Consider the following 26,258-nt stretch of genomic DNA (forward strand, 5'->3'; position numbering starts at 1 on the left):
AGAGGGAGGGGGAGAGGGAGAGGGAGAGGGACAGGGTGAGTGAGAGTGAGTCAGTGAGAGCGAGAGTGTGCGTTAGGGTGCAAGAGCGGGTGCGAGAGAGGGTGCGAGAGAGGGAGAGAGAGAGGGAGAGAGAGAGGGAGAGAGAGAGGGAGAGAGAGAGTGAGAGAGAGAGCGAGAAAGAGCGAGACTCAGAGAGAAGGTGAGTGTGAGAGCGAGAGAGAGCGCGAGAGGGAGCGAGAGGGAGCGAGAGGGAGCGAGAGGGAGCGAGAGGGAGCGAGAGAGGGAGAGAGAGGGAGAGAGAGGGAGAGTCAGTGAGCGTGAGTCAGTGAGCGTGAGTCAGTGAGCGTGAGTGCGAGAGAGGGTGTGAGAGAGTGAGAGTGAGAGAGAGTGTGTGAGAATGAGAGTGAATGAGAGAGAGAGCGAGAGAGTGAGTGAGAAAGTGAGTGAGAAAGTGAGAGAGAAAGTGAGAGAGAAAGTGAGAGAGAGCGAGAAAGAGCGAGAAAGAGCGAGACTCAGAGAGAAGGTGAGTGTGAGAGCGAGCGCGAGAGCGAGAGAGAGAGGGAGAGAGAGAGGGAGTCAGTGAGCGTGAGTCAGTGAGCGTGAGTCAGTGAGCGTGAGTCAGTGAGCGTGAGTCAGTGAGCGTGAGTCAGTGAGCGTGAGTCAGTGAGCGTGAGTCAGTGAGCGTGAGTCAGTGCGAGAGAGAGTGCGAGAGAGTAAGAGAGAGTAAGAGAGAGTAAGAGAGAGTAAGAGAAAGAGAGAGAGAACACGAGAGAGAGAACACGAGAGAGAGAACACGAGAGAGAGAACACGAGAGAGAGAACACGAGAGAGAGAACACGAGAGAGTGAGAATCAGAGAGAGTGAGAATCAGAGAGAGTGAGAATCAGAGAGAGTGAGAATCAGAGAGAGTGAGGGAGTCAGAGAGAGAGAGAGATCAAGCGAGATCGAGCGTGATTGTGCGTGATCGAGAGTGAGAGAGTGAACATGCGAGAGCGAGAGAGTGCGAGAGAGAAAGATTGAGAGAAAGAGTGAGAGAGAAAGAGTGAGTGAGAGTAAGCGAGAGGGTGTGAGCGAGGGTGTGAGCGAGGGTGTGAGCGAGGGTGAGAGCGAGGGTGAGAGCGAGGGTGAGAGCGAGGGTGAGAGCGAGGGTGAGAGCGAGGGTGAGAGCGAGGGTGAGAGCGAGGGTGAGAGCGAGGGTGAGAGCGAGGGTGAGAGCGAGGGTGAGAGCGAGGGTGAGAGCGAGGGTGAGAGCGAGGGAGAGAGCGAGGGAGAGAGCGAGGGAGAGAGCGAGGGAGAGAGCGAGGGAGAGAGCCAGGGAGAGAGCCAGGGAGAGAGCCAGGGAGAGAGCCAGGGAGAGAGCCAGGGAGAGAGCCAGGGAGAGAGCCAGGGAGAGAGCCAGGGAGAGAGCCAGGGAGAGAGCCAGGGAGAGAGCCCAGGGAGGGAGAGAGCCAGAGAGCGAGAGGGAGAGAGCCAGAGAGCGAGAGGGAGAGCGAGAGCGAGAGCGAGAGCGAGAGCGAGAGCGAGAGGGAGAGGGAGAGGGAGAGGGAGAGGGAGAGGGAGACGGAGACGGAGAGCGAGAGCGAGAGCGAGAGCGAGAGGGAGAGGGAGAGGGAGAGGGAGAGGGAGAGGGAGAGGGCCAGAGGGCCAGAGGGCCAGAGGGCCAGAGAGAGAGGGAGAGGGAGAGGGAGAGGGAGAGGGAGAGGGAGAGGGAGAGGGAGAGGGGGAGAGGGAGAGGGAGAGAGCCAGAGAGCCAGAGAGCCAGAGAGCGAGAGCGAGAGGGAGAGGGAGAGGGAGAGGGAGAGGGAGAGGGAGAGGGTGAAAGAGAGAGAAAGTGAGAGCGAGCGAGAAAGAGCAAGAGTCAGAGAGAGCCAGGGAGAAGCTGAGTGTGAGAGAGAACGAGAGCAAGCGAGAGAGAGAGTGAGAGAGTGAGAGTGTGCGAGAGAGTGCGAGAGAGAGCGAGAGAGAGCGAGAGAGAGCGAGAGAGTGCGAGAGAATGCGAGAGAGTGCGAGAGAGTGCGAGAGAGTGCGAGAGAGAGCGAGAGAGTGCGAGAGAGTGCGAGAGAGTGCGAGAGAGTGCGAGTGAGAGTGAGAGAGAAAGGGAGTGAGAGAGTGAGATCGTGAGAGTGTGAGAGTGTGTGAGAGAGAGAGCGAGCGAGAGAGCGAGCGAGGGAGAGGGAGTGGGAGAGGGAGTGGGAGTGGGAGAGGGAGTGGGAGAGAGAGTGGGAGAGAGAGTGGGAGAGAGAGTGGGAGAGAGAGTGGGAGAGAGAGTGGGAGAGAGAGTGGGAGAGAGAGTGGGAGAGAGAGTGGGAGAGAGAGTGGGAGAGAGAGTGGGAGAGAGAGTGGGAGAGAGAGTGGGAGAGAGAGTGGGAGAGAGAGTGGGAGAGAGAGTGGGAGAGAGAGTGGGAGAGAGAGTGGGAGAGAGAGTGGGAGAGAGAGTGGGAGAGAGAGTGGGAGAGAGAGTGGGAGAGAGAGTGGGAGAGAGAGTGGGAGAGAGAGTGGGAGAGGGGGAGTGGGAGAGGGGGAGTGGGAGAGGGGGAGTGGGAGAGGGGGAGTGGGAGAGGGGGAGTGGGAGAGGGGGAGTGGGAGAGGGGGAGTGGGAGAGGGGAGTGGGAGAGGGGGAGTGGGAGAGGGGGAGTGGGAGAGGGGAGTGGGAGAGGGGGAGTGGGAGAGGGGGAGTGGGAGAGGGGGAGTGGGAGAGGGGGAGTGGGAGAGGGGGAGTGGGAGAGGGGGAGTGGGAGAGGGGGAGTGGGAGAGGGGGAGTGGGAGAGGGGGAGTGGGAGAGGGGGAGTGGGAGAGGGGGAGTGGGAGAGGGGGAGTGGGAGAGGGGGAGTGGGAGAGGGGGAGTGGGAGAGGGGGAGTGGGAGAGAGAGTGAGAGAGGGGGAGTGGGAGTGGGAGTGGGAGTGGGAGTGGGAGAGAGAGTGAGAGAGAGAGAGTGAGAGTGGAGAGTGCGAGAGAGTGCGAGAGAGTGCGAGAGAGTGCGAGAGAGTGCGAGAGAGTGCGAGAGAGTGCGAGAGAGTGCGAGAGAGTGCGAGAGAGTGCGAGAGAGTGCGAGAGAGTGCGAGAGAGTGCGAGAGAGTGCGAGAGAGTGCGAGAGAGTGCGAGAGAGTGCGAGAGAGTGCGAGAGAGTGCGAGAGAGCCAGGGAGAGAGCCAGGGAGAGAGCCAGGGAGAGAGCCAGGGAGAGAGCCAGGGAGAGAGCCAGGGAGGGAGAGAGGGAGAGAGGGAGAGAGGGAGAGGGGGAGAGGGGGAGAGGGGGAGAGAGGGAGGGAGAGGGAGAGAGGGAGAGAGGGAGAGGAGAGGGAGAGGGAGACCGAGAGGGAGAAAGCCAGAGGGTGAGAGGGAGAGCGAGAGGGAGAGCGAGACGGAGAGCGAGAGGGAGAGAGAGAGTGAGAGAGTGAAAGAGAGAGAAAGTGAGAGCGAGCGAGAAAGAGCAAGAGTCAGAGAGAGCCAGAGAGAAGCTGAGTGTGAGAGAGAACGAGAGCGAGCGAGCGAGAGAGAGAGGGAGAGGGAGAGGGAGAGGGAGAGGGACAGGGTGAGTGAGGGTGAGTCAGTGAGAGCGAGAGTGTGCGTTAGGGTGCAAGAGCGGGTGCGAGAGAGGGTGCGAGAGAGGGAGAGAGAGAGGGAGAGAGAGAGGGAGAGAGAGAGGGAGAGAGAGAGGGTGCGAGAGAGGGTGCGAGAGAGGGTGCGAGAGAGAGTGAGAGAGAGCGAGAAAGATCGAGACTCAGAGAGAAGGTGAGTGTGAGAGCGAGAGAGCGCGAGAGGGAGCGAGAGGGAGCGAGAGGGAGCGAGAGGGAGCGAGAGGGAGCGAGAGGGAGCGAGAGGGAGCGAGAGGGAGCGAGAGGGAGCGAGAGGGAGCGAGAGGGAGGGTGAGAGAGGGAGAGAGAGGGAGAGAGAGGGAGAGAGAGGGAGAGAGAGGGAGAGAGAGGGTGAGTCAGTGAGCGTGAGTCAGTGAGCTTGAGTCAGTGAGCGTGAGTGCGAGAGAGGGTGTGAGAGAGTGAGAGTGAGAGAGAGTGAGAGTGAATGAGAGTGAATGAGAGTGAATGAGAGAGAGAGCGAGAGAGTGAGTGAGAAAGTGAGAGAGAAAGTGAGAGAGAGCAAGAAAGAACGAGACTCAGAGAGAAGGTGAGTGTGAGAGCGAGCGCGAGAGCGAGAGAGCGCGGGAGAGAGAGGGAGAGAGAGGGGGAGAGAGGGGGAGAGAGGGGGAGAGAGAGAGGGAGAGAGAGAGGGAGTCAGTGAGCGTGAGTCAGTGAGCGTGAGTCAGTGCGAGAGAGTGCGAGAGAGAGTGCGCGAGAGAGTGCGAGAGAGAGTGCGAGAGAGAGTGCGAGAGAGTAAGAGAAAGAGAGAGAAAGAGAGAGAGAACGAGAGAGAGAGAACGAGAGAGAGAGAACGAGAGAGAGAGAACGAGAGAGAGAGAACACGAGAGAGAGAACACGAGAGAGAGAACACGAGAGAGTGAGAACACGAGAGAGTGAGAACACGAGAGAGTGAGAATCAGAGAGAGTGAGAATCAGAGAGAGTGAGAATCAGAGAGAGTGAGAATCAGAGAGAGTGAGAATCAGAGAGAGTGAGAATCAGAGAGAGTGAGAATCAGAGAGAGTGAGAATCAGAGAGAGTGAGGGAGTCAGAGAGAGAGAGAGATCAAGCGAGATCGAGCGTGATTGTGCGTGATCGAGAGTGAGAGAGTGAACATGCGAGAGCGAGAGAGTGCGAGAGAGAAAGATTGAGAGAGAAAGAGTGAGAGAGAAAGAGTGAGTGAGAGTAAGCGAGAGGGTGTGAGCGAGGGTGTGAGCGAGGGTGAGAGCGAGGGTGAGAGCGAGGGTGAGAGCGAGGGTGAGAGCGAGGGTGAGAGCGAGAGTGAGAGCGAGAGTGAAAGAGAGAGTGAGAATCAGAGTGTGAGGGAGTCAGAGAGAGAGAGATCGAGCGAGATCGAGTGAGATCGAGCGAGCTCAAGAGTGATTGAGAGTGAGAGAATGAGAGAAAGTGAGAATGAGAGTCAGAGAGAGTGAGAGAGTGAACATGAGAGAGAGTGAGAGAGAGCGAGAGAGTGCGTGAGCGTGAGAGAGAATGGGTAAGAGAGTGAGAGAGAGAAAGATAGAGAGAGAGTGAGAGAAAGTGAGAGTGAGAGAAAGTGAGAGAAAGTGAGTCAGAGAGAGTGAGAGTCAGAGAAAGTGAGAGAGTCAGAGTGAGAAAGAGAGAGAAATCGAGAGTGATCGAGAGTCAGAGAGAGTGAGAGAGAGCGCGTGAGAGAGAGTGAGAGCGCGAGAGAGAGCGCGCGAGAGAGAGCGCGAGAGAGAGCGTGAGTGACAGAACGTGTGAGAGCATGAGAGTGAGAGTGAGTGAGCGAGTGTTTCAGAGAGAGTGAGTGAGAAAGTCAGAGACAGTGAGTGCGAGAGAGAGTGACAGACAGAAAGACACAAGAGTAGATATTGGACCACTGGAAAATGAGGCAGGTGCAGTAGTAGTGGGGAACAACAAAACTGCAGAGGAACTGAATTCGCATCAGTCTTCAAAGAGCAAGACACCAGTAGATTTTGAAGAGAGTTGGGTAGTGTAGTGGCCAACACTAAGGAGAAGGTAGTGTGAAAGCTGAAAAATCTGAAGGTGGATCTATCAACCAGACCAGGTGGACTATAAACCTAGAGTTCTGAAGGAGATAGCGGACGAGGTTGTTGAGGCATTAGTGCTGATTTTTCAGGAATCACTGGAGTCAGGCAGTGTCCCAGAGGATTGGAAAATAGTGTAACTCATTTGTTCAATGAGGGAGAGAGACTGAAGATGGGAAATTCGAGCCAGTTAGTCTTGGTCATCGGTAAGATTTTCGTGTCCATTGTTAAGCGCGAAATTGGAACACAGTAAATAGGGCTGAGTCAGCATGGCTGTGTAAAAGGGAGGTCACGTCTTGAAAGATCTGTCGAATACATGGTCTAATTTGCTTGTTACCTCCTCAAAGGAGAGTCAGTGGATGAGTTCTATTTGGATTTCCCGAAGGCCTTTGACAAGGTTGCCCATGGTATTAGGCACAATGTACTGGCATGGATAGAGGATTGGCTGACAGGCAGAGAGTAGGGACAAAGGAGTCTTTTTCAGGAGGGGAGCCGGTGACTCATAGAGTTCTGTCAGAGTCAGTGTTTTATTCACGCTATATATGAACGGTCTGGATGAAGGAACCCAAGGCTAAGTCTCACAAAAACTGATGAAGGGACAGGTCGTGTTGAGGAAGTGGGACAGACTTGAATAGATTAGGATAGTGTGCAATGAAGTGGCAGATTGATACAATGTGAAAAAGTGAGAGATTATGCACTTTCGAAGGAAGAATAGAGACATAGACTCTAAACGGGGAAAGATTTTGGAAATCTGAAGCACAGAAGTACTTGGGAATCCTCGTTCAAGATTTTCTTAAGGTTAACATGCAGGCCCAGTTGACAGTTAGGATGACAAATGCAATCTTAGCATTCATTTCAAGAGAGCAGGGACGTACTGCTGAGGTTCTGGCCAGACCGCATTTGCAATATTGAGAGCAGTTTGGGCCAAACATCTAACAAAAGAGGGGGTTCCAAAAGAGGTTCACAAAAATCCTGGGAATTAAGGGTTTGTCATACGAGGAGCAGTTGAGAATGCTGGGTTTATATTCATTCGGTGGAGTTTAGGAGGATGAGGAGAAATCTCATTGAAACTTACAGAATACGGATAGAGGGATGTTGATAAGATGTTCCCCTAGTAGCAGAGACTAGGACTTGCAGGCACAGCCACAGAATAACCCTTTAGCAAAAACAGAAATTGCTAGAAAATCTCAGCAGGTTTGGCAGCATCTCTGGAGAGAATCTCAGGCCCAGTGAGGAATCCCCACCTGAACCATGGCAGAAAGTTACATAATAATGAGAGAACTAGACACAGGGAACTATTATACAATAATATAGAAGTGTGAGACACTGGCCACTAGGAACTGTGCGAGAATGATATTTAGCAATGAGATCTGGACACAGGGAACCATTCAGAATTATATATTACAGTGAGTGCATTGGACAAGTGGACTCATGAGTGAGTAATATTTTACAGTGAGTGCTATGGGGAACTATGTGAGAACGATATATTTCCATGAGTGTACTGAACTAAGACTGTGATGGTAACCTTTAGGAAACCATTGTAAAATCCACTGGTTCACGGAGTTTTGTTTTTGCAGGAAAGGGATCCTCCCTTCCTTATCTCCCCTGTCCCTGACGTAGCTATGTTCTACAGAACAGGAAACCCTCGACACTCCTCATGCCAGGTTATATACACTGTGCTACATTGTTAATGACACCTTTTCTTAAACTGAAATAAAAATCTGATCAGCAGCAGTGAGGACCAGGAGAAATATCCCTGATTGCAGAGGGACAGAAGGATTAGCTGAATAACGTACATGAAACCATTCTGATGAACACTGATACTTTTTTCGACAGGTTTGATGTTCACCGAGGAAGTCTGCACCATGAAGGAGTCTGCTGCTTTGCCATGCTATGGAAATGAGCTGAGATCATGGTTATCTCCTTGCCTTCTGCTGGGAACAGAACTATCTGAGCCTGGAATCCAAGATCTTCCTACAATATTTCATTTGTTTCCATCTGGAGAGCCACAATGAAGACTATCTGTTTGCATCAGACAGGTGTGTAGCTTGTGAGTAAATAGCATGATGCAGAATGCACACAAGAGCCAAATCATCAAAATGATGATCAAATTCTGGTACCAGTGATTCAAAACGGCAATAGGACAACATAGACTGTGTAATTCTTGGAGTAAATTCAGTGTTTCCAGGCTTTCCGGAGGGAACAATTGGTCACAACACGGTTTGGCAATTAGTCATTTTGCACATGGGATCAGTGCATTTGCTGTGCTCTGTTAAGATAACCAGCTATAATTTGAGAGCTTGAGGCATGACTGCTCATGGTCCATACGAACATCTTGACCCCTGTTAGTGGTTAGTGATCTCTGTACTGCTCACAGTACAATTGGTAGAGGTCTCTACAGACATAGGAGGCTATTCTCCATTATTCAGGACATCTGGAAGTGAGAGAAACCTCGCCTAACAAGTGAGAAATGTGATCATTTCAGTAAGGCGGCAAGTCTTTTAATAAATGTTCTCTCGGAATATTCTCTCAGACTGCCTTACCAATTCAGCTTTTCCAACATTTTTAAGCAGCTGAGTTCCTTATGGCATCCCTCAGTCCCTCCAGAAATCTAGATAATGTAAGAAGGCATACCTCATCCTCTGCCTGGGCCAACTCCTTCTTTAACTCTTCTACTCGAAGGCGCAGTTTCTTCACTTCGGCTTCGTGCTGTTCGACTCTTCTGTTTGCATGTGCCAGCTCAGCCATCTTTTCTTGGTACTGCTTCTTTAGCTTGGCATGGATGTGCCTGAGATCAGACAATTCCTGCACCAAATAAACAATACAATAAGCAATTCAGAGCTTGAGTACCAACAAATTAACATTGCTTACAGTAGCCTAGTGGTTAGTGGGACTCAAGAGTGTGGTCTGCAGAGCACTATCACCCACAAGAGTCCTCCTGATTGCATTAAGTGCACTGTTCTGATTGACCCACCAATGCCACAGTCAGAACTAAACAACATACCAAAATTCTCATTCCTTCCTCCGAAACCCCCCCCCCACCCCCCACTGCACAGCACGATTTCTCAAAAATACAAGAGACAATAATGCAGAGTTTAGAAAAAAAGATTTATGTTTGTGAGACTTTGAGAGGGATGCCTCAGAAGCCTTACTGAATTTTTCGAGGATGTGACAAAACACAAAAGCAGTGGATGTGGTGAATATTGATTTTAGCAAGGTGTTTGATAAGGTTCCCCGTGGTAGGCTTGCTCAGAAAGTAAGGAAGCATGGAATAAAGGGAAATCTGGCTGTCTGGATACAGAATTGGCTGGCCCAGAGAGGACAGAGGGTGGGAAGTACATGGACAGTATTCAGCCTGGTGCTCAGTGACCAGTGCTGTTCCCAGGGATCGGCTCTGGGACCTCTGCTCTTTGTGATTTTTATATATGACTTGGATGAAGAAGTGGAAGGGTGGGTTAGTAAGTTTGCTCATGACACGAAGATTGGTGGAGTGGTGGACAGTGTAGAGGGCTATTGTAGGTTGCAACAGGACACTGAAAGGATGCAGAGGTGGACTGAGAAGTGGCAGATGGTGTTCAACCGGGAAAAGTCTGAAGTGATTCACTTTGGAAGGTCAAATTTGAATGCAAAATACAGGGTTAAAGGCAGGATTGTTAGCAGTGTGGAGGAACAGAGGGATTTTAGGGTCCACGTCCACAGATCCATTAAGTTGCCACCCAAGTTGATAGTGTTGTTAAGTTGAATGTGTTGGTTTTCATTAGCAGGGGGATTGAGTTTAAGAGCCATGAGGTTATGCTGCAGCTCTATAAAGCTCTGGTTAGACCACACTTGGAATATTGTGTTCAGTTCTGATCACCACATTATCGGAAGGATGTGGAAGCTTTAGACAGGGTGCAGAGGAGATTTACCAGGACTGGAGAGCATGTCTTATGAAGAAAGGTTGAGGGATCTAGGGCTTTTCTCATTGGAGTGAAGAAAGATGAGCGGTGACTTGATAGAAGTGTATAAGATGATGACAGGCATAGATAGAGTGGATAACCAGAGACTATTCCCAGGAAATGGCTAGCATGAGGGGGCATTATTTTAAGGGCATTATTTGAAGAAAGGTTTATAACATTGAACATTACAGCGCAGTGCAGGCCCTCTGGCCCTTGATATTGTGCCAACCTGTGAAACAAATCCAAACCCCATCTAACCTACACTATGCCATTATCATCCATATGTTTATCCAGTGACCATTTAAATACCCTTAATGTTGGCGAATTCACTACTGCTGCAGGCAGGGCATTCCACACCCTTACTACACTCGGAGTAAAGAACATACCTATGACATCTATTACCCCTCAATTTAAAGCTAGCCATCACCATCGAGGAAAAGAGGCTCTCAGGGGAGATGTCAGAGGTAGGTTCTTTACACAGAGTGTGGAAGGTGTGTGGAATGCACTGCCAGCAATGGTGGTACAGTCATAGAGTCATAGAGATGTACAGCATAGAAACAGACCCTTTTGGTCCAACCCGTCCATGCCAACCTGATATCTCAACCCAATCTAGTCCCACCTGCCAGTGCCCGGCCCATATCCCTCCAAACCCTTCCCATTCATATACCCATCTAGATGCCTCTTAAATGCTGCAATTGTACCAGCCTCCACCATTTCTTCTGGCAGCTCATTCTATACACGTACCACCCTCTGTGTGAAAAAGTTGCCCCTTAGGTCTCTTTTATATCTTTCCCCTCTCACCCTAAACCTATTCCCTTTAGTTCTGGACTCCCCGACCCCAGGGAAAAGACTTTGTCTATTTATCCTGTCCATGCCCCTCATAATTTTGTAAACCTCTAGAAGGTCACCCCTCAACCTCCGACGCTCCAGGGAAAACCGCCCCAGCCTGTTCAGCCTCTCCCTTTAGCTCAATTCCTCGCAACATCCTCTTTTCTTCATGCTTTCAGGTTTCACAACATCTTTCCGATAGGAACGAGACCAGAATTGCACGCAATGTTCCAAAAGTGGCCTAACCAATGTCTTGTATAGCCGCAACATGACCTCCCAACTCCTGTACTCAATACTCTGACCAATAAAGAAAGCATACCAAACGCCTTCTTCACTATCCTATCTAGCTGCAACTCCACTTTCACGGAGCTATGAACCTGCACTCCAAGGTCTCTGTTCAGCAACACTCCCTAGGACCTTACCATTAAGTGTATAAGTCCTGCTAAGATTTGCTTTCCCAAAATGCAGCACTTCGCATTTATCTGAATTAAACTCCATCTGCCATTTCTCAGCCCATTGGCCCATCTGGTCCATATCCTGTTGTAACCTGAGGTAACCCTCTTCGCTATCCACTACACCTCCAATTTTGGTGTCATCTGCAAACTTACTAACTATACCTCTTACTCTCGCATCTAAATCATTTATGTAAATGACAAAAAGTAGAGGGCCCAGCACCGATCCTTGTGGCACTCCACTGGTCACAGGCCTCCAGTCTGAAAAACAACCCTCCCACCACCACCCTCTGTCTTCTACCTTTGAGCCAGTTCTGTATCCAAATGGCTAGTCCTCCCTGTATTCCATGAGATCTAACCTTGCTAATCAGTCTCCCATGGGGAACCTTGTCAAACGCCTTCAAATACATTAGGGGCATTCAAGTGACATTTGGATAGGGACATGGATGAAAGAAAAATGTGGGTTATTTTGACCTTAGAGCAGGGTGAAAGGTTGGCACAACATCGAGGGCTGAAGGGCCTGCACTGTGCTGTACTGCTCTCTGTTCCATTACAACATGTGGCAGAGGTTAGACTTTTAACACAAAGTGGTAAACAAAGAGGAAAATGGAGGAACATGGTGCTCAACACCAGCTTGAAGTGAAGCATCATCTCATTCTGTCTCACTGAAAACAGCAACATTCGTGCCCATTTGTGCTGTTGGTTTTATTGAAGGGAAATGCCATCTGGCGGGATCGGGAGGTTGCTGGTCCTCACTGCCTTTTGCCTCATCTAAGTGGTCCACAAATGGCACTGTTTGAAGAAACCGGTTTCCCTGTTATAAGCAGTTTGTTTCAAGGGAGAGCTCTCAGTTTTTAACTGGTTTTCCTGAGGTTTCTGCAAATATTGGTTGTTCCTAGCAAACTTTCAAAAATTATGGATGGCCACCCTCTCGAACAGTTGAATTGTACTTCCATATTAACATTAAGTTACCACACGTCTGGAGCTGGATGTTCCTGAGCTGAAAAAAATAACTTTGTAATTGTCTCAATTAATTGGACAAAGACCTATTGTTACCCCACTGAGGTTGGTTTTTCTCCAAGTTAATTATTCTTTACTTTGGGTTGCTTCTTATCCTCGAACTGAAATGTAGAATGAATGCCTTTTTTGGTTTCATTGCTATAAAATATAATTTGCATGGGTGTTTGACCAAGCGAATATCCTTGTGTTCTTGCACTACTGTGGGAGATTGGCACAGCCCACGTGCAATGAAATAGAAAGGATTACAGCTGAACCAACACTGGGAATTCTAGATCAATGGGAAATTCTGCACTGTTTATAGGACCTTGCTGTACATGAACTCGATGTCAGAGAGGCCCACAAAGTAAGCCACTATGGTTCAAAGCAATTCACTGTGTAAAACACTGGGAGACATTTCAAACCAAGTTGTTCTTGTTACAGGCTTAAATTTTCATTGAGTTCTAACCTCTGGCATGTAACCTTTCTAAAAATGTCTGTGTCCCTTGTGGTTTATGTATCAGAGAAATAAAATGCTCTTTCCATCTGTGGTTTACAGTCTTGAAGTATGTCCTGACTGCCCTCAGCTAGACCTACACTGAAAGTCATTGAACTTTAATGCAGACCACAGCCTGGAGTTTCAAATTAGTTGATCAATGTTAAAATTACATTATGAACTACAGTTAGCTAGGAGGCAAATCAATCAATTGTTAATTTTGCATAGAGCAACTCCAGTCACTGGGACTGAACAAACATGACATTGCCTGTAGTCATTCATACAAAGATCTAATCATGTGCTTTGACAAGCTGCTTGTAAAATCCCCAGAGAATTATCCAGAAAGCACAAACAATACCCTGTGAACCTCAGAACATCTAATCCAATATTTTTCCTGCAAAAGAATTATCAAAATACATGTTTTTTCCTGCATCCTTCATTGCATCTGGATGAATTCATGCTGAAGGAAAACAAGAATCAAATTCTCAATGATAAGGAAGGTTTAAGGTATTAGGCTGGGCAGGCCGAGCCTTTTTTAATTGGAGGTAGGAGGTTGATAGGCGACCTTACAGAAATTCATAAAATAATGAGGGGTATAGATAGAGTTAGTGGTAGTTGCCTTTTCCCTAGGATGGGGGATTTCAAGACACATTTTTATGGTGAGAGGCGAGGGATTCTAAAAAAAAAAGGTGCAAATTTTTCATACAGAGAGTGGTTTGCACGTGGAATGAACATCCTGAGAAAGTAGCGTTATGACACTGGGAAACCCCTCCGTTAATTTAAACCCGACACACAGAGAAGCTCACCTCACGCCTGTTAAAATTCGAGAAGCAAAGAACTATCCCAGAGGTCACTATTTAAAGTAAAAAAATAACAATTTCATTCTTTAAGTCCACAAGAGAATATTAAACAATTATTTACAACTCCTTTCTCTTAAACCTATCTTTTATCTCCCACTCTACAATACTGACCCAATAAAAACCCTGATTAAGATGGACAAAAAAACCTCAAATTCCAAAACCAGCCAGCCAGCCAAATCTTCTCTTTATACCTTCCTCTGCAGATTTTCCTCTGTTGTCTTTTCTTCAGTATTCTGCCTCTCAGGTCTTTCATATGAACAGGTACCTTTCAGAGATATTTGGCGACCATCAATACTTGTTGGTCTTCTTAGCAGTTCTTCTCCTAATTGTTCAAAATGTCTGGTTTTATACCGCAAAACATCAAATCATTTCATTGGTTTGATATCATCCCAAACAGTAAAATTCAAATTTATTGGATTTTGGTATCTGGGGCATAATTTAAACGGATTGGCCGAATTTGAATTTGTTTTTGTCCCATGGCAACACAACTCCAGCTGTTTGTTTCGACCAGGTGTTACATTTTTGCCTTGTTCAGGACACTCTGCTTTCAGTCAGTCCTTGCTAGCTTCCTCTCTCTCTCTCTCTCTCTCAAAGGTACAGTACATCTCTATCCCTTCACAATTGTGGGTACAATTACAATGTTTAAAAGAAATTTGGCTAAGTATACGAATAGGAAAGGTTTTAAGGGATATAGGCCAGGAGCAGATGGTAGGTCTGGTTTAGTTTGGGATTCTGGTCGGCATGGATTAGTTCGACCGAAGGGTCTGTTTCCTTGCTGTATGACTCTGCGCTATGGATTTGAAAAAAGCAAAATACAGTAAACAGTTTCCTAACTGCATCAGGAGTTTCCAACACAGATTCTTATTGCTGTAATATCATACAATCTATTTAATATTAAGCAGATTGTAATCAATGAAAGAGCTGAGCAATGACGAGCAACATCTTTGTGCTGCTAGGTTGTGACATGTGTGACAATGCTGTCTGAGATAAACTGTTGAATTCAAAGATCACCTTTCTTGGCCAACAGGCTCTCTGGATTACAGCAGAGCAGGAAAGAGGAGGAGGAGTGGGACAGGGAAGGAGCAGGGGGGGTGGTCAAACCAAATCTCTCTGCTTAGCAGTCATGCCATCCCTGAAAACTCCCTGTAATACCGTGACTTCAGTCTCTCTCCCTCTAACACGCTCTCTGACCACAATTTCTCTCTCTGACTTCAGTTTCAACACCCTCCCCTTTGATTACAATCTCCCTTCAGACACCCTCTTCCTTGATGCAGGCTTCCCTTCGGACACCTTCATCCTTGGTTACAGTGTCCCCTTCAGACACCCAAGCCCTTGAAAAAAAAACTCTTTTGAGGACATGCCCCCTTGATAACAATATTCCCTTTGGACACCCTCCCCCGTGATTATGGTATTCCCTTCGGACACCCTCCCCATTGAACACAAGCTCCTCCTCAGATATGGTCCTCCTTGTTTAGGACACCCTCCCCCTTGCTTACAGGTTAGTATGTTGTCTCCCTGGTTGGTGCCAGGATCAAGGACGTCTCAAAATCAATTGCAGCATATTGTCAAAGGGGACAGGGAGAAGCAAGGGGTTTTTGTACACACTGGTAAGAATGACAGGGAATGGGTTAAGGCTTTGCAGAGGTGATATAGGAAGTTAGGTAGGAGGTTAAAAAGCTAAAACTCAAAAAGGTAGTAACCTCTGGATGACTCCCATGAGGAGGGATAAGAAAATAGGGCGAATAAATCAGTGGCTGAGGTGACGGTGCAGTGGGCAAGGATTCAGATTTTTGAATCATTGGGATCCCTCCTGGGCCAGAAGAGTCCTGTTCAAAAATGATATTCAGTATAGGAGTTGGGATTAGATTTGATTCGATTAGATTCCCTACAGTGTGGGAACAGGCCCTACCAACTCATCTCCTCAATGCACTAATGCCAAGGAGTCTGCTCTCTGGAAAGTAGAGCTTTGGGGTGTCTTTTTTTTTGAAAAGTAAACATAAGAAGCACGAGTGGATGGAGTCAGGCTGACAGAGGTTTCAGTTTTAGTTTCAGTTTAACTTTCATTTGTTGAAGTTGGGATTTTGGAGTTGAAGACAGAGATCGTCCTCTGCTGCTACAAAAGGTCACGTTCTGTCTTTGCTACTAGATTCAGTCTTCTGTTTATTTTCTCCTGGACTGCAGGGAATAGCAAGTGTGCAAATCTGTTTTGCTGAATTTGCTTTGGCCAAGGGGGTGTTTATGGCATTTGCTAAATTGAAACAGATTTTTAAAAAACTCATTTGTGGGGTACGGGCATCACTGGCTGTCCAGTGTTTATTATTTATACATTGTTGCCCTTGAGAAGGTAGTAGTGAGCTGTCGTCTTGAACTGCTGCAGTCTACCTGGGAGTTAACCTGTAATGCCATTTGGTAGAGAATTCTAGGGTTTTGGCCCAGCGACAGTGAAGGAATGGCGATACATTTCCAAGTTCAGGATGGGGAATGACTTGGAGGGAAACCTGAGGGTGCTGGTGTTCTTATTTTCTGCTGCCCTTGTCCTTCTTGATGGAAGCGGTTTTGTGTTTGGAAGGTGCAAGAATCTTTGATAAATTTCTACAGTGCATGTTGTAGATAATAGCAACATAGTGCACTGATCATTGGTGGTGGAGAGAGTAGATGCTTGTGGATGTAATACCAATCAAGCAGACTGCTCTGTCCTGGATGGTATCAAGCTTGAGTGATGTTGGAGCTATAGTCATCCAGATAAGTGGGGAGTATCCCATCACACTCCTGACTTGTGCCTGGTAGATGCTGAATAGGCTTTCTATGAAAGGAGATGAGTTACACGCTGCAATATTCCTACCCTCTGACCTGTAGCCACTGTGTTTATGTACATAGTCCAGCTGAGTTTCTGGTCAATGACAACCCCATAGGATGTTGATGGTGGGGCAATTCAGTGATAGTAACACCATTGAATGTCAAGGGGAGATGGTTAGATTGTCTCTTCTTGATGATGGGGTGGATAAAAAGTGGAGCTGGAGAAAGCACAGCTGGTCAAGCAGCAAAGGAGAAGGGCAGAACCTTCAGTTCTGCACCTGCCGTCCTCACTCTCTCCTAATTGTGAAGGTCAAAGCCTGGCAGTTGTGTACTTATGAAAAGTACTTGCCAGCGCAGGATTGGATACAATCCCAAGCCTGTTGCATTTGAACATGGATGGCTGAGGATTTGCGAATGGTTCTGAACAATATGTAATAGTCAGAGGCCTACAGGCCCTTTGGCCCAAACTGATCCATGCTGGCCAAAATGCCCATCCATATTAGCCCCAATCCCCTGAAAGTGGCCCGTATCCTTCTAATCCTTTCCTATCCATGTATTTGTCTAAATGTTGTTAATGTACCCGCCTTAACTATTTTATCTGGCATTCCATATGCATACCACTGGCGGTGTTAAAATGTTGTCCCTCAGATTTCCTTTTATTCTTCCCCCTCTAACTTTAAACCGATGCCCTGGGGAAAAGACTGAGTGCATTCACCCTATCCATGCCTCTCATGATGTTATATACCTTTATAAAGATTGGCCACGTCTCCTATGCTCTAAAGAAAATATCTTAGATTGTCCAACCTCTCCCTATAACTCAGACCTTTGAGTCCAGGCAATTGTGACTGCCTTGATTTGGAGATGCCAGTGTTGGACTGGGGTGTACAAAGTTAAACATCACACAACACCAGGTTATAGTCCAACAGGTTTAATTAGAAGCACTAGCTTTCAGAGAGCTGCTCTTTCATCAGGTGCAAATTTCTTGTGCACTCTTTCCAGTTTAATAACCACCATCATATAATAAGGTCACCAAAACTAAACACAAAAATCCAAGTGTGACCTCACCAACGTCCTGTTTAACTACAGCATAACTTCCCAACTTCTATACTCAGTGCCAAAAGCTTTCTTCACTGCCCTATTGTTCCACTACACTCCTTAATGCCCTACCATTCACCATGAAACTCTTACCTTGATTTGACTTTCCAAAACGTAAGACCTCACACGTATCTACATTAAACTCCAGTTGCCATTTCTCAGCTCACTTCCCCAGCGGATCAAGGTCCTGCTGCAATTTCTGATAACCTTCCTCATTGTCCATTATTTTAGTGGCATCAGCAAACTTAATAATCACGTCTTGTACATTCTCATCCAAATCAATGATATAGATAATAAACAATAATGGGCCCAGCACCAACCGGAGGCACAAGAATCCTTCCATTTATTACCCTCTGCTTCCTAGCATTAAGCCAATTGTGTAGTCAATTTGCCAGCTCCCCTGGATTCCATGCGATCTAACCTTCCAGAGCAGCTTATCACGTGGAGCCTTACTGAAGTCCATATAGACTGTGTTTACCCGTCCTGCCCTCATCAACATTCCCAGTCTCTTCAAAGAATTCTAAAAACTTTGAGAGATATGATCTCCCACACAAAGCTATGCTGACTACTCCAAATCAAACACTGTCTTGTCAAGTGCATGTATATCATATCCCTCAATCTTCTCAAGTAAACTATCTACCACAGACGTTAGTCTTATCGGTCTATCATTGCCACATTTTCTTTGCAGCCCTTCTTGAATAAGGGCACAACAGTCGCTACCCTCTCATCTTCTGGGACCTCACCCTTAGCGAGTGAAAAAATATCAGCCAGCGCCCCTGTAATTTTTTTCTCTAGCCTCTTGCAGGGTTCTTGTATATATCTGGCCAAGACCAGGAGGTTTACCCACCTTCACACATTCTAATATGTCCAATACCTCCTCTACTCTGATATGGACTGTCCCCAAGATATCACCACTAACTTCCCCAAGTTCCCAAGTCTTTCTCCACACTAAAGACAGAGAAGAAAGATTCATTGAGGGCCTTGCCCATCTCCTGCGTTTCCACACATATGTGGTCCTTTGAGATGTACTACTCTCTCTCTAGTTATTCTTTTTCCTTGAATATATTTGAAGCGCATTGGATTCACCCTAATCTTCTCAGCTAAGGCTATTTCGTGCTCCATTTTCACCCACCTGATTTCCATCTTCAGTAAACTCCTGGATTCTCGATATAACTCTAGGGATTCCCTTGACCCCAGCAATGTGTACCTGAACCATGCCTCTTCCTTTTTTCTGGTCAAAGTCTCAACACCTCGTGTCATCCAGGGTTCCCTATTTCTGCTAACCTTGCCTTCCACCCTCATTGGAACATATAGACTATAAACTCTAGCTATCTTACTTTGATTGGCCTCCTACCATTGTCTCAGTAAAAGAAGCCTGCCACTCCCTGCTCCTTTGAATTTGCTACCTCGTGTTAGGCATTTCAACTCTGGGAAAAAGATTCCGACTGCCAACCCTGTCTATGCATCTCATAATTTTATACACTTCCAGCAAAGTCTCCCCTTAGCTTGTGCTGCTCCAGAGAAAGCAACCCAGGTTTTTCTGCCCTCTCCTGATAGCTCATACCTGCTAATCCAGGCAGCATCCTGGTAAACCTCTTCTGCACCCGCTTCCTTCCTGTAATGTGGGATTTAGAACTGAGTGCAATATTCTAACTCTGACCTAACCAAAGTCTTACAAAGCTGCGACATGACATCTGATTTCCTGAAATGCAACACTTACGCTTACCTGAATAAAACTCCATCCACCCTTTCTCTACCCAGTTCAGTAACTGGTTTATATCCTGCTGTAACCTTTGACAACCTTCTACAGTATCTACAACTCCACCAATCTTTATTGGTGATCAGCCATGATCATATTGAATGGTGGTGCAGGCTCAAAGGGCAGAATGGCCTACTCCTGCACCTATTGTCTATTGGCTGCAAGCATACGAATCTTCATTTTCATCCAAGTCATTTATATAAATATATATCACAAAATGCAAAGGTCCCAGAATGGACCCCTACAGGACACCACTAGTCATGGACTTACAGCCAGAAAAATACCCTTCCACCACTATCACCTGCCTTCTATGTGCAAGCTATTTCTGAATTTAAGCGGCCAAATCACTGTGGACCCTTTTGCATCTTAATCTTCTGGTTGAGCCTACCATGAGGGGCCTTGTCACAGACTTACAAAAATCCATGTAGACAACATTCACTGCTCTACCCTCGATCACCTTTGTCACCTCCTCAAAATAATATACAATCAAGTTAATAAGACATGACCTGCCCCACACAAAGCCATGCTGACTATCCCTAGTTAGGCTATGCTTTTCCAAATAGTTTCCCAACCACTGATGTGAGGCTCACCAGTCTATAGTTTCCTTGGATCATCCCTACATCCCCTCTTGAACAGAGGGGCAACATTAGCTACTCGCCAGTCCTTCAGGACCTCTTTAGTCAGGGCCCAGCAATCTCCTCTCTTGCCTTTCTCAATAACCAGATGACTTATCCACCTTAATACTCTTCAAGGGATGCATGGTTGAGAAATATTCACCTAGATTAGCTTAATGCTTTTCAATTAGAAAATGGCTGCGTGAGTGAAGCCCTTTTTAAATACCCAGAAGTTTATCAGGAAGGTAGAGAGATCATCTCATTGTATGTTGACCAGGAAGCAATTGCACAATGTTGCAAGGCTCACCCAGTACCATTTGCCTTATGGCAAAAGTACAGGCAGAAATTAGAAGGCTGGAAAGCAAAGGAATCATCGATCAAGACCTGCTTACGTCCATTGGAAGATAAAGGTGCCCCGACCCCCATCTCTTTCCTTGGGCTGGTGAATTATTACAGAAAGTTCTCATAGCCTGGCCTCCATCCTTGCACCTTTCATCAACTTTTTTTTAAAACAAAAAGGTCAGCCTTGAACATAGTCGCACAGATGAGGACTAGCTTTCAGGGAAGTGAACAGGTATCATTCTTTAAGGTGTTGTCACACAATGATCCCAAGAGAGATTTAATGATGTGATGCCACTCCATACAGCATTGGGATGGTATTAGCTCATAAGTGGCACAAAGGAGAGGAACACTCAGTAGCATATGATCCTAGGACTTTGGCTAGTACAGAGCATAAATATACTCAGAGAGGATGAAGGTTTGGCAAGTCATATCTGGAGGCCAAAAGTTCCCCAATTTCTTTACACACAAATTTATAATAATAATGGACCACAAAATCCGACCACGTCCACTTAAAGAGAACAAAGCAGGGCTGCCCATAGCTTCAGGTTGAATTCAGCAGTGGGCTGAATGAAGTGCAGGTAATTACAGGTTGGAACACCATCCAGAAAGCCAACTGGCAAAGATGGATGCATTGAGTAGCCTCCCACTGGTACCACCGCTGCAAGAGTCCATAATGGTTTTACATTTTCTGGACAGTCTTCCAGTCACAGCTGACAATATCGGACTTGGATGCAGCAAGATCCGGTCCTGGCAAAACAAAAACAGCTGGTGGTGATGGGAGAAACCAAAGGGACTGTCACACTCAGGACTGAACCTTTGCTAGACCTGGAGAGATCGGATCATAGTAAAGGACGGCCTATTATTGTGAGGAGCAAGAGTGATTGTCCCGAACAAAAGTTGCCACCAGATACTGGCTGAACTCCACCAGGGTCATCTAGAAGCTTTCAAAATGAAGACGCTAGCGAGAAGTTATGTCAGGCGTCAAGGACTGGATACAGACATAACTGCATTGGTGGCACACCACCCAGAATACCAACAAGGACAAAAATTACTGACAGCAGCACCCCCACATTTGTGGGGATGGCCAGGTAAACCCTGGACTCCTTCACACGCCAACCATGCAGGTCCTTTCCTCGGCCTAATGCTCTTTATGGACATCAATATAAAGTGGTTGAATGTACATACATTTAATTTGTCAAACATGGGGATGATGATAGAAAAACTGCATGCATCTTTTGCAATACACATGATAAAGAAGTGGGGAAATAATAGCTAAAATCCTCCATTTGTAAGTCTCCATTCTGTAATAATAACTTGCCTTGTAAAATGGCTAAGCACAGTGGCCATGAGAATGGAATAAGTAATGCACAAATCTTGGCATAATCCAGCATCCGTCTGTTTCCCAGGCAGTTGGTTTAACATAATGACTAGAATACTGATTGTAACTGAGGTATTGTCAGTTTGACATAAATGACACCATATTAACTGCTTTGTTTAACCTAAGTGAATAACATTTAAATATCTTATTCACATGCAGTGACGCAAATAACACCACATTAATAGCTTTGTTTATTTTATGTGAAATAGCACTAAATGCATTAATTATCTGATGGGAACCTAATTAACACAAGAAACATTATATGATGGGAATTGGACAAAAACGAGATAATCATGCATATTAAAGGTATAAATTATGTCAACGCTTTACCAAGAATTAGAGATCTATTATTAGCATATTCAGGGAAATCTAGGATTGATACGCTGGATTATTGACTATTGATCTCTCGCTGGCTTAATTACAACAAAGTGTGCTTTTTTGCAACTTATGTGGTCCAAAGATTTCTGAGTCAACACATCGAATCCTGGAAGCGTTGGTCACAGATAACAGCTATCATTTATACCAGCAGAGAATTTAAGTATTTCTAAAAGTCAAATGGTATTCTTCATATAAGGACAGCTCCATACCATCCATTATCCAATGGTATGGCAAAAATGAGAGTCCAAACTTTGAAGGCAGTCTTAAAGAAACAGCCTACTGCTTTGCTACATATAACACTAACCTGGTTCCTAATTGATGCTGGACACAAGACTCCACTAAGCAAGAAAGACAGTTAACTTCAGGAACAAAGTTTGGTGCAGGACTCACAGGAATGGCCCATAATGGGCAAGAGGCATGGTTGATGTGAGCTCAGATCCAGTGACGTATATAGTTAAGGTAGGTGTAAATGTCCTTAATAAGCATGTCAACCATATGAAAGCAGCAAAGTCAATCAGTGTGGGAGCAAAACGTACCTGGCTCAACGACCTTTCTGACAGTTCCAAAACCCATGAGTTCTCCAGCTCTACCAAGCATTGAAGATACCTCAGAATCTAAGATGGACACGCTGGATGTCGCTGCCTCGACTCCTTCGCTGCTTGCAGATGACTGTCTTGTGCCCAGACAGTTTCTTCCGAGACAGTCTGGGCACAAGAGGTGAGTTACACAGTGTGTTACATGCCACTCATATCAGAGGCAGAGTTGCAGAAAACTGACCCAGGGCTAGAATGCCCCAGGAAGAGCTACAAAATTAAAATCAAATCTATGTCCTTGGACTCAAAGGGAAGGGATGTAGTGATTGTAACTTGATCAGCCAGGTGGACGTCATAGAATAGGAGTCCCTGATTGGAGCAGATTAACAGTCCCATTCAGGAAGCCTTATCTGACAGATAAGAACAGGAGTGTCAAAGGTTCTGTTGGTCCACCAGGACAGAACCCCACTGGTCCTCATCTACCACCCCACCAACCTCCATATACAGCGTATCATCGGTGGTCATTTCCGCCACCTCCAAACGGACCCCACCACCAGGGATATATTTCCCTCCCCTCCCCTCCCCTATCAGCGTTCCAAAAAGACCACTCCCTCCATGACTCCCTCGTCAGGTCCACACCCCCCACCAACCCAACCTCCCCTGCACCTTCCCCTGCAACCGCAAGAAATGCAAAACTTGCGCCCACACCTCCCCCCTTACTTCCCTCCAAGGCCCCAAAGGATCTTTCCATATCAGCCACAAATTCACCTGCACCTCCACATACATCATTTACTGCATCCACTGCACCCGATGTGGCCTCCTCTATATTGGGGAGACAGGCCGCCTACTTGCGGAACGTTTCAGAGAACACCTCTGGGACACCCGGACCAACCAACCCAACCACCCCGTGGCTCAACACTTCAACTCCCCCTCCCACTCCACCAAGGACATGCAGGTCCTTGGACTCCTCCATCGCCAAACCATAGCAACACAACGGCTGGAGGAAGAGCGCCTCATCTTCCGTCTAGGAACCCTCCAACCACAAGGGATGAACTCAGATTTCTCCAGTTTCCTCATTTCCCCTCCCCTGACCTTGTCTCAGTCCCAACCCCTGAACTCAGCACCGCCTTCTTAACCTGCAATCTTCTTCCTGACCTCTCCGCCCCCACCCCCACTCCGGCCTATCACCCTCATTTTAACCTCCTTCCACCTATTGCATTTCCAATCCCCGTCCCCCAGGTCGCTCCTCCCTACCTTTTATCTTCGCCTGCTTGGCACACTCTCCTCATTCCTGAAGGGCTCATGCCCGAAATGTCGATTCTCCTGTTCCTTGGATGCTGCCTGACCTGCTGCACATTTCCAGCAACACATTTTCAGCTCTGATCTCCAGTAACTGCAGTCCTCACCTTTCTCCTAGGTACCATGATAGGTACTAACACTACAACTATTATTACTATTGCAATAACCAGGATTTATCCTGACAGGATCAGTATTATTGGCACCATGACAAATTTTATTAGCATCAAATCCTGTATTACTTGGAGAATGCTGTCCTCAAAGAGTTTGGAGATGCCGGTGTGGGACTGGGGTGTACAAAGTTAAAAATCACGCAACACCAGGTTATAGTCCAACAGGTTTATTTGGAAGCACGAGCTTTCAGAGCACACCCACCTGATGAAGGAGCAGCGCTCTGAAAGGTAGTGCTTCCAAATAAACCTGTTGGACTATAACTTGGTGTTGTGAGATTTTTAACTTTGTTCTCAAATACTGCTGTGTTCTGATCTTCCACTGGTGCCGGCGCCAGTGGTTTTTCATCTGGGGTCCCTTCCTCACTTGAAAATCCACCGTGCAATTGCGCCTTTCGCCATGTCTCAAAAATGGCAACCCCTCCCCCAAACTAAAACAAATAACTGCCGATGCTAGAGATTTGAAACAAACAAGAACAGAATTTGTTGGAGAAACTCAGCAGGTCTGGCAGCAGAGTTCATGTTTCAAGTCCAGTGACCCTCCCTTAGAACCACCTCCCCCAGTTTGTGGTCTCTATAAAGCGCCTTGCATTATTTGTCTACATTACAGTAGCTGTATGATTGGAAACATGTTGCTGCTGTAATACTTTGGGAGCAGAGGATCATAGCAATTCAAGTGAAAACACAACGCCTTGAAGTTAGAGAATAAAAACAAAGTGCTGGAGAAAGTCAGGCAGCATCTGCAGAGGGAAAATCTGTTTTAAGTCCAATGGGAGCCTTTAGGATACAAATGCCAACTTCTGGACAACATAAATCAGTCCAGTTTGCTGAAGGGTACAATAAATCCATGCCCTTGCAGTCCACAGGGCTGCAGTGACATAACATCGTTTGAAGGATCACACTCAAGTCACATTTTCCCTTTCCTGTTTGCTCATGTGTTCATGAAACCCACAGAGGAAAAAAAATACGATGGAGCCCAAGAAAGCCTTCCTTCCTTTTCATAGCGAAATCTCTCCTCTGGGTGTATGTTTAGCTGGAAGGTCAATGTGTCCAAAGAACTGTATAAAATATTTACAAGCAACTTAACTTTTATGTTTTCTTGAGCTAATGGAATGTATATGGCTTTTAAATAATAATGCTGAAAGCACAAAGAAGACCTCAGCACAGAGCAGCCAAAGCAGGAAATGATGACAATTAATACCCACTGGCAAATTCTTGAGTGATAACCCACTGCTCTACTTTGCTCCATGATCTGCTGGTTATGTGACTGTTCCCACAGAACAAAGGATGAGAGGAACGATGACTTTCTTTAAAATGTACACACACTGCATTTCCCAAACTCAGCAATGTACCTTTGTTAACCATTACCATTTACTAATGATGGGTTCCATGACAGACAGCCAATTAGAGTATATATTTCTGAAGCAGTAGTGTAGTGAGAGATAGATTGAAATGGAATTTAATTTCTTTATTGATTCTGGGGAATAACATCCTTGATTAGTTGGAATAATGAATTGCATTTCAAGCAGCAAAAGTCACATTGTTGTTTTTGGGAATTTGCTGTGAGTGAATTACTTACTGCTTTTCCTACATCACAGTAAACTCTGTAAAAGACATTGGAAGGATATGATTATGCTACACAAATGGAAGTTCCTCTTCATTCTTAAATGAATAATCTTTTTATCTTTATAGTCGAGTTCGGCAGTTCTTGAGCAAACAAGCCTGTTTTACATGGACGGTCTGCTGTTTATCCAAAAGTCACTGAGCTTTAATTGACTCTTTGAGCATATGCTAAGAATACAAATTAATCCTCATATCACTTCTCAGGGGATGCCTGCATTTGACCACATAATGTCAACAACAGAGATATAAGAGCGTTTTAAAGATACAACCAACAGCACATGAACAGGCCCTTCAGCCCAAAGACTGTTGAGGCAAACAATGCTTTTCTACACTAAAACTCTTTTACCTTTAAGCTGTCCGTATCCCTCTATTCCCTGCCTAATCAAATATCTGTCAAGATGTGTCCACCACCTCCTCTCAGACTGCATTCCAGATACTTAACAGCCTGTGTAAAATATGTGCCTCTCACATCTTTAAAATTATCCAAGTTTCGCTTAAAACTATGTCTCCTAGTAGTTGCCATTTCTAATCTAGAAAAAAAAGACTTCAACTATCCAAGCCTCTCATCATTTTGTAAACTTCTATCACCCCCTCATCCTTCAATGATTTGGAGGTGCCAGCTTTGGACTGGGGAGGACAAAGTTAAAAATCACACCACACCAAGTTATAGTCCAACAGGTTTATTGGGAAGCACTGGCTCAGAGTGCTGCTCCTTCATCAGGTGGTTGTGGAGTATAAGATCATAAGACAAAGAACATATAGCAAAAGTTTAGTGTAATGTAACTGAAATTATATATTGAAAAAGACCTGGATTGTTTGTTAAATCTCCCATTTTTTAGAATGAAGATGTTGGTTTCAGTTCTTTCATATGCAAATTGCAGAACTTTTGTAAAGTTATATTCTCAAGTGAACTTTAACAATTGGTGTCACGTCGGCCCAGATAATGCATTTAAGGTGTGAGGTGCCCTGCGTGAGACTGTCTGTGCCACAATATTCAAACTGATTCTAATCTATAAAAAAACTTACAGAAGTTGTCCATTTATGCGTTGGTGTAACCTCTGCTTGGTCTCACCACTGTACCATGCCTCAGGGCATCCGTGCCT

The 26,258-nt window shown here is 46.3% G+C and overlaps 1 protein-coding gene across 1 annotated transcript in view; it reads right to left on the reverse strand.

Moving 5' to 3' along the window:
* Nucleotides 1-6,383: 6,383 nt before the first annotated feature.
* LOC140471398 (coiled-coil domain-containing protein 102A-like) overlaps nt 6,384-26,258 on the reverse strand; it is a 197,431-nt gene continuing 177,556 nt past the window's right edge. The window contains exons 7-8 of the mRNA XM_072567418.1: nt 8,236-8,406; nt 6,384-6,533 (exon numbers count right to left, since the gene is read on the reverse strand). Coding sequence (XP_072423519.1) covers nt 6,384-6,533; nt 8,236-8,406 — 321 coding nt within the window. The remainder of the gene's footprint in view (nt 6,534-8,235; nt 8,407-26,258) is intronic.

This window comes from Chiloscyllium punctatum, unplaced genomic scaffold, assembly GCF_047496795.1.
Source record: "Chiloscyllium punctatum isolate Juve2018m unplaced genomic scaffold, sChiPun1.3 scaffold_72, whole genome shotgun sequence".
NCBI lineage: Eukaryota > Metazoa > Chordata > Chondrichthyes > Orectolobiformes > Hemiscylliidae > Chiloscyllium > Chiloscyllium punctatum.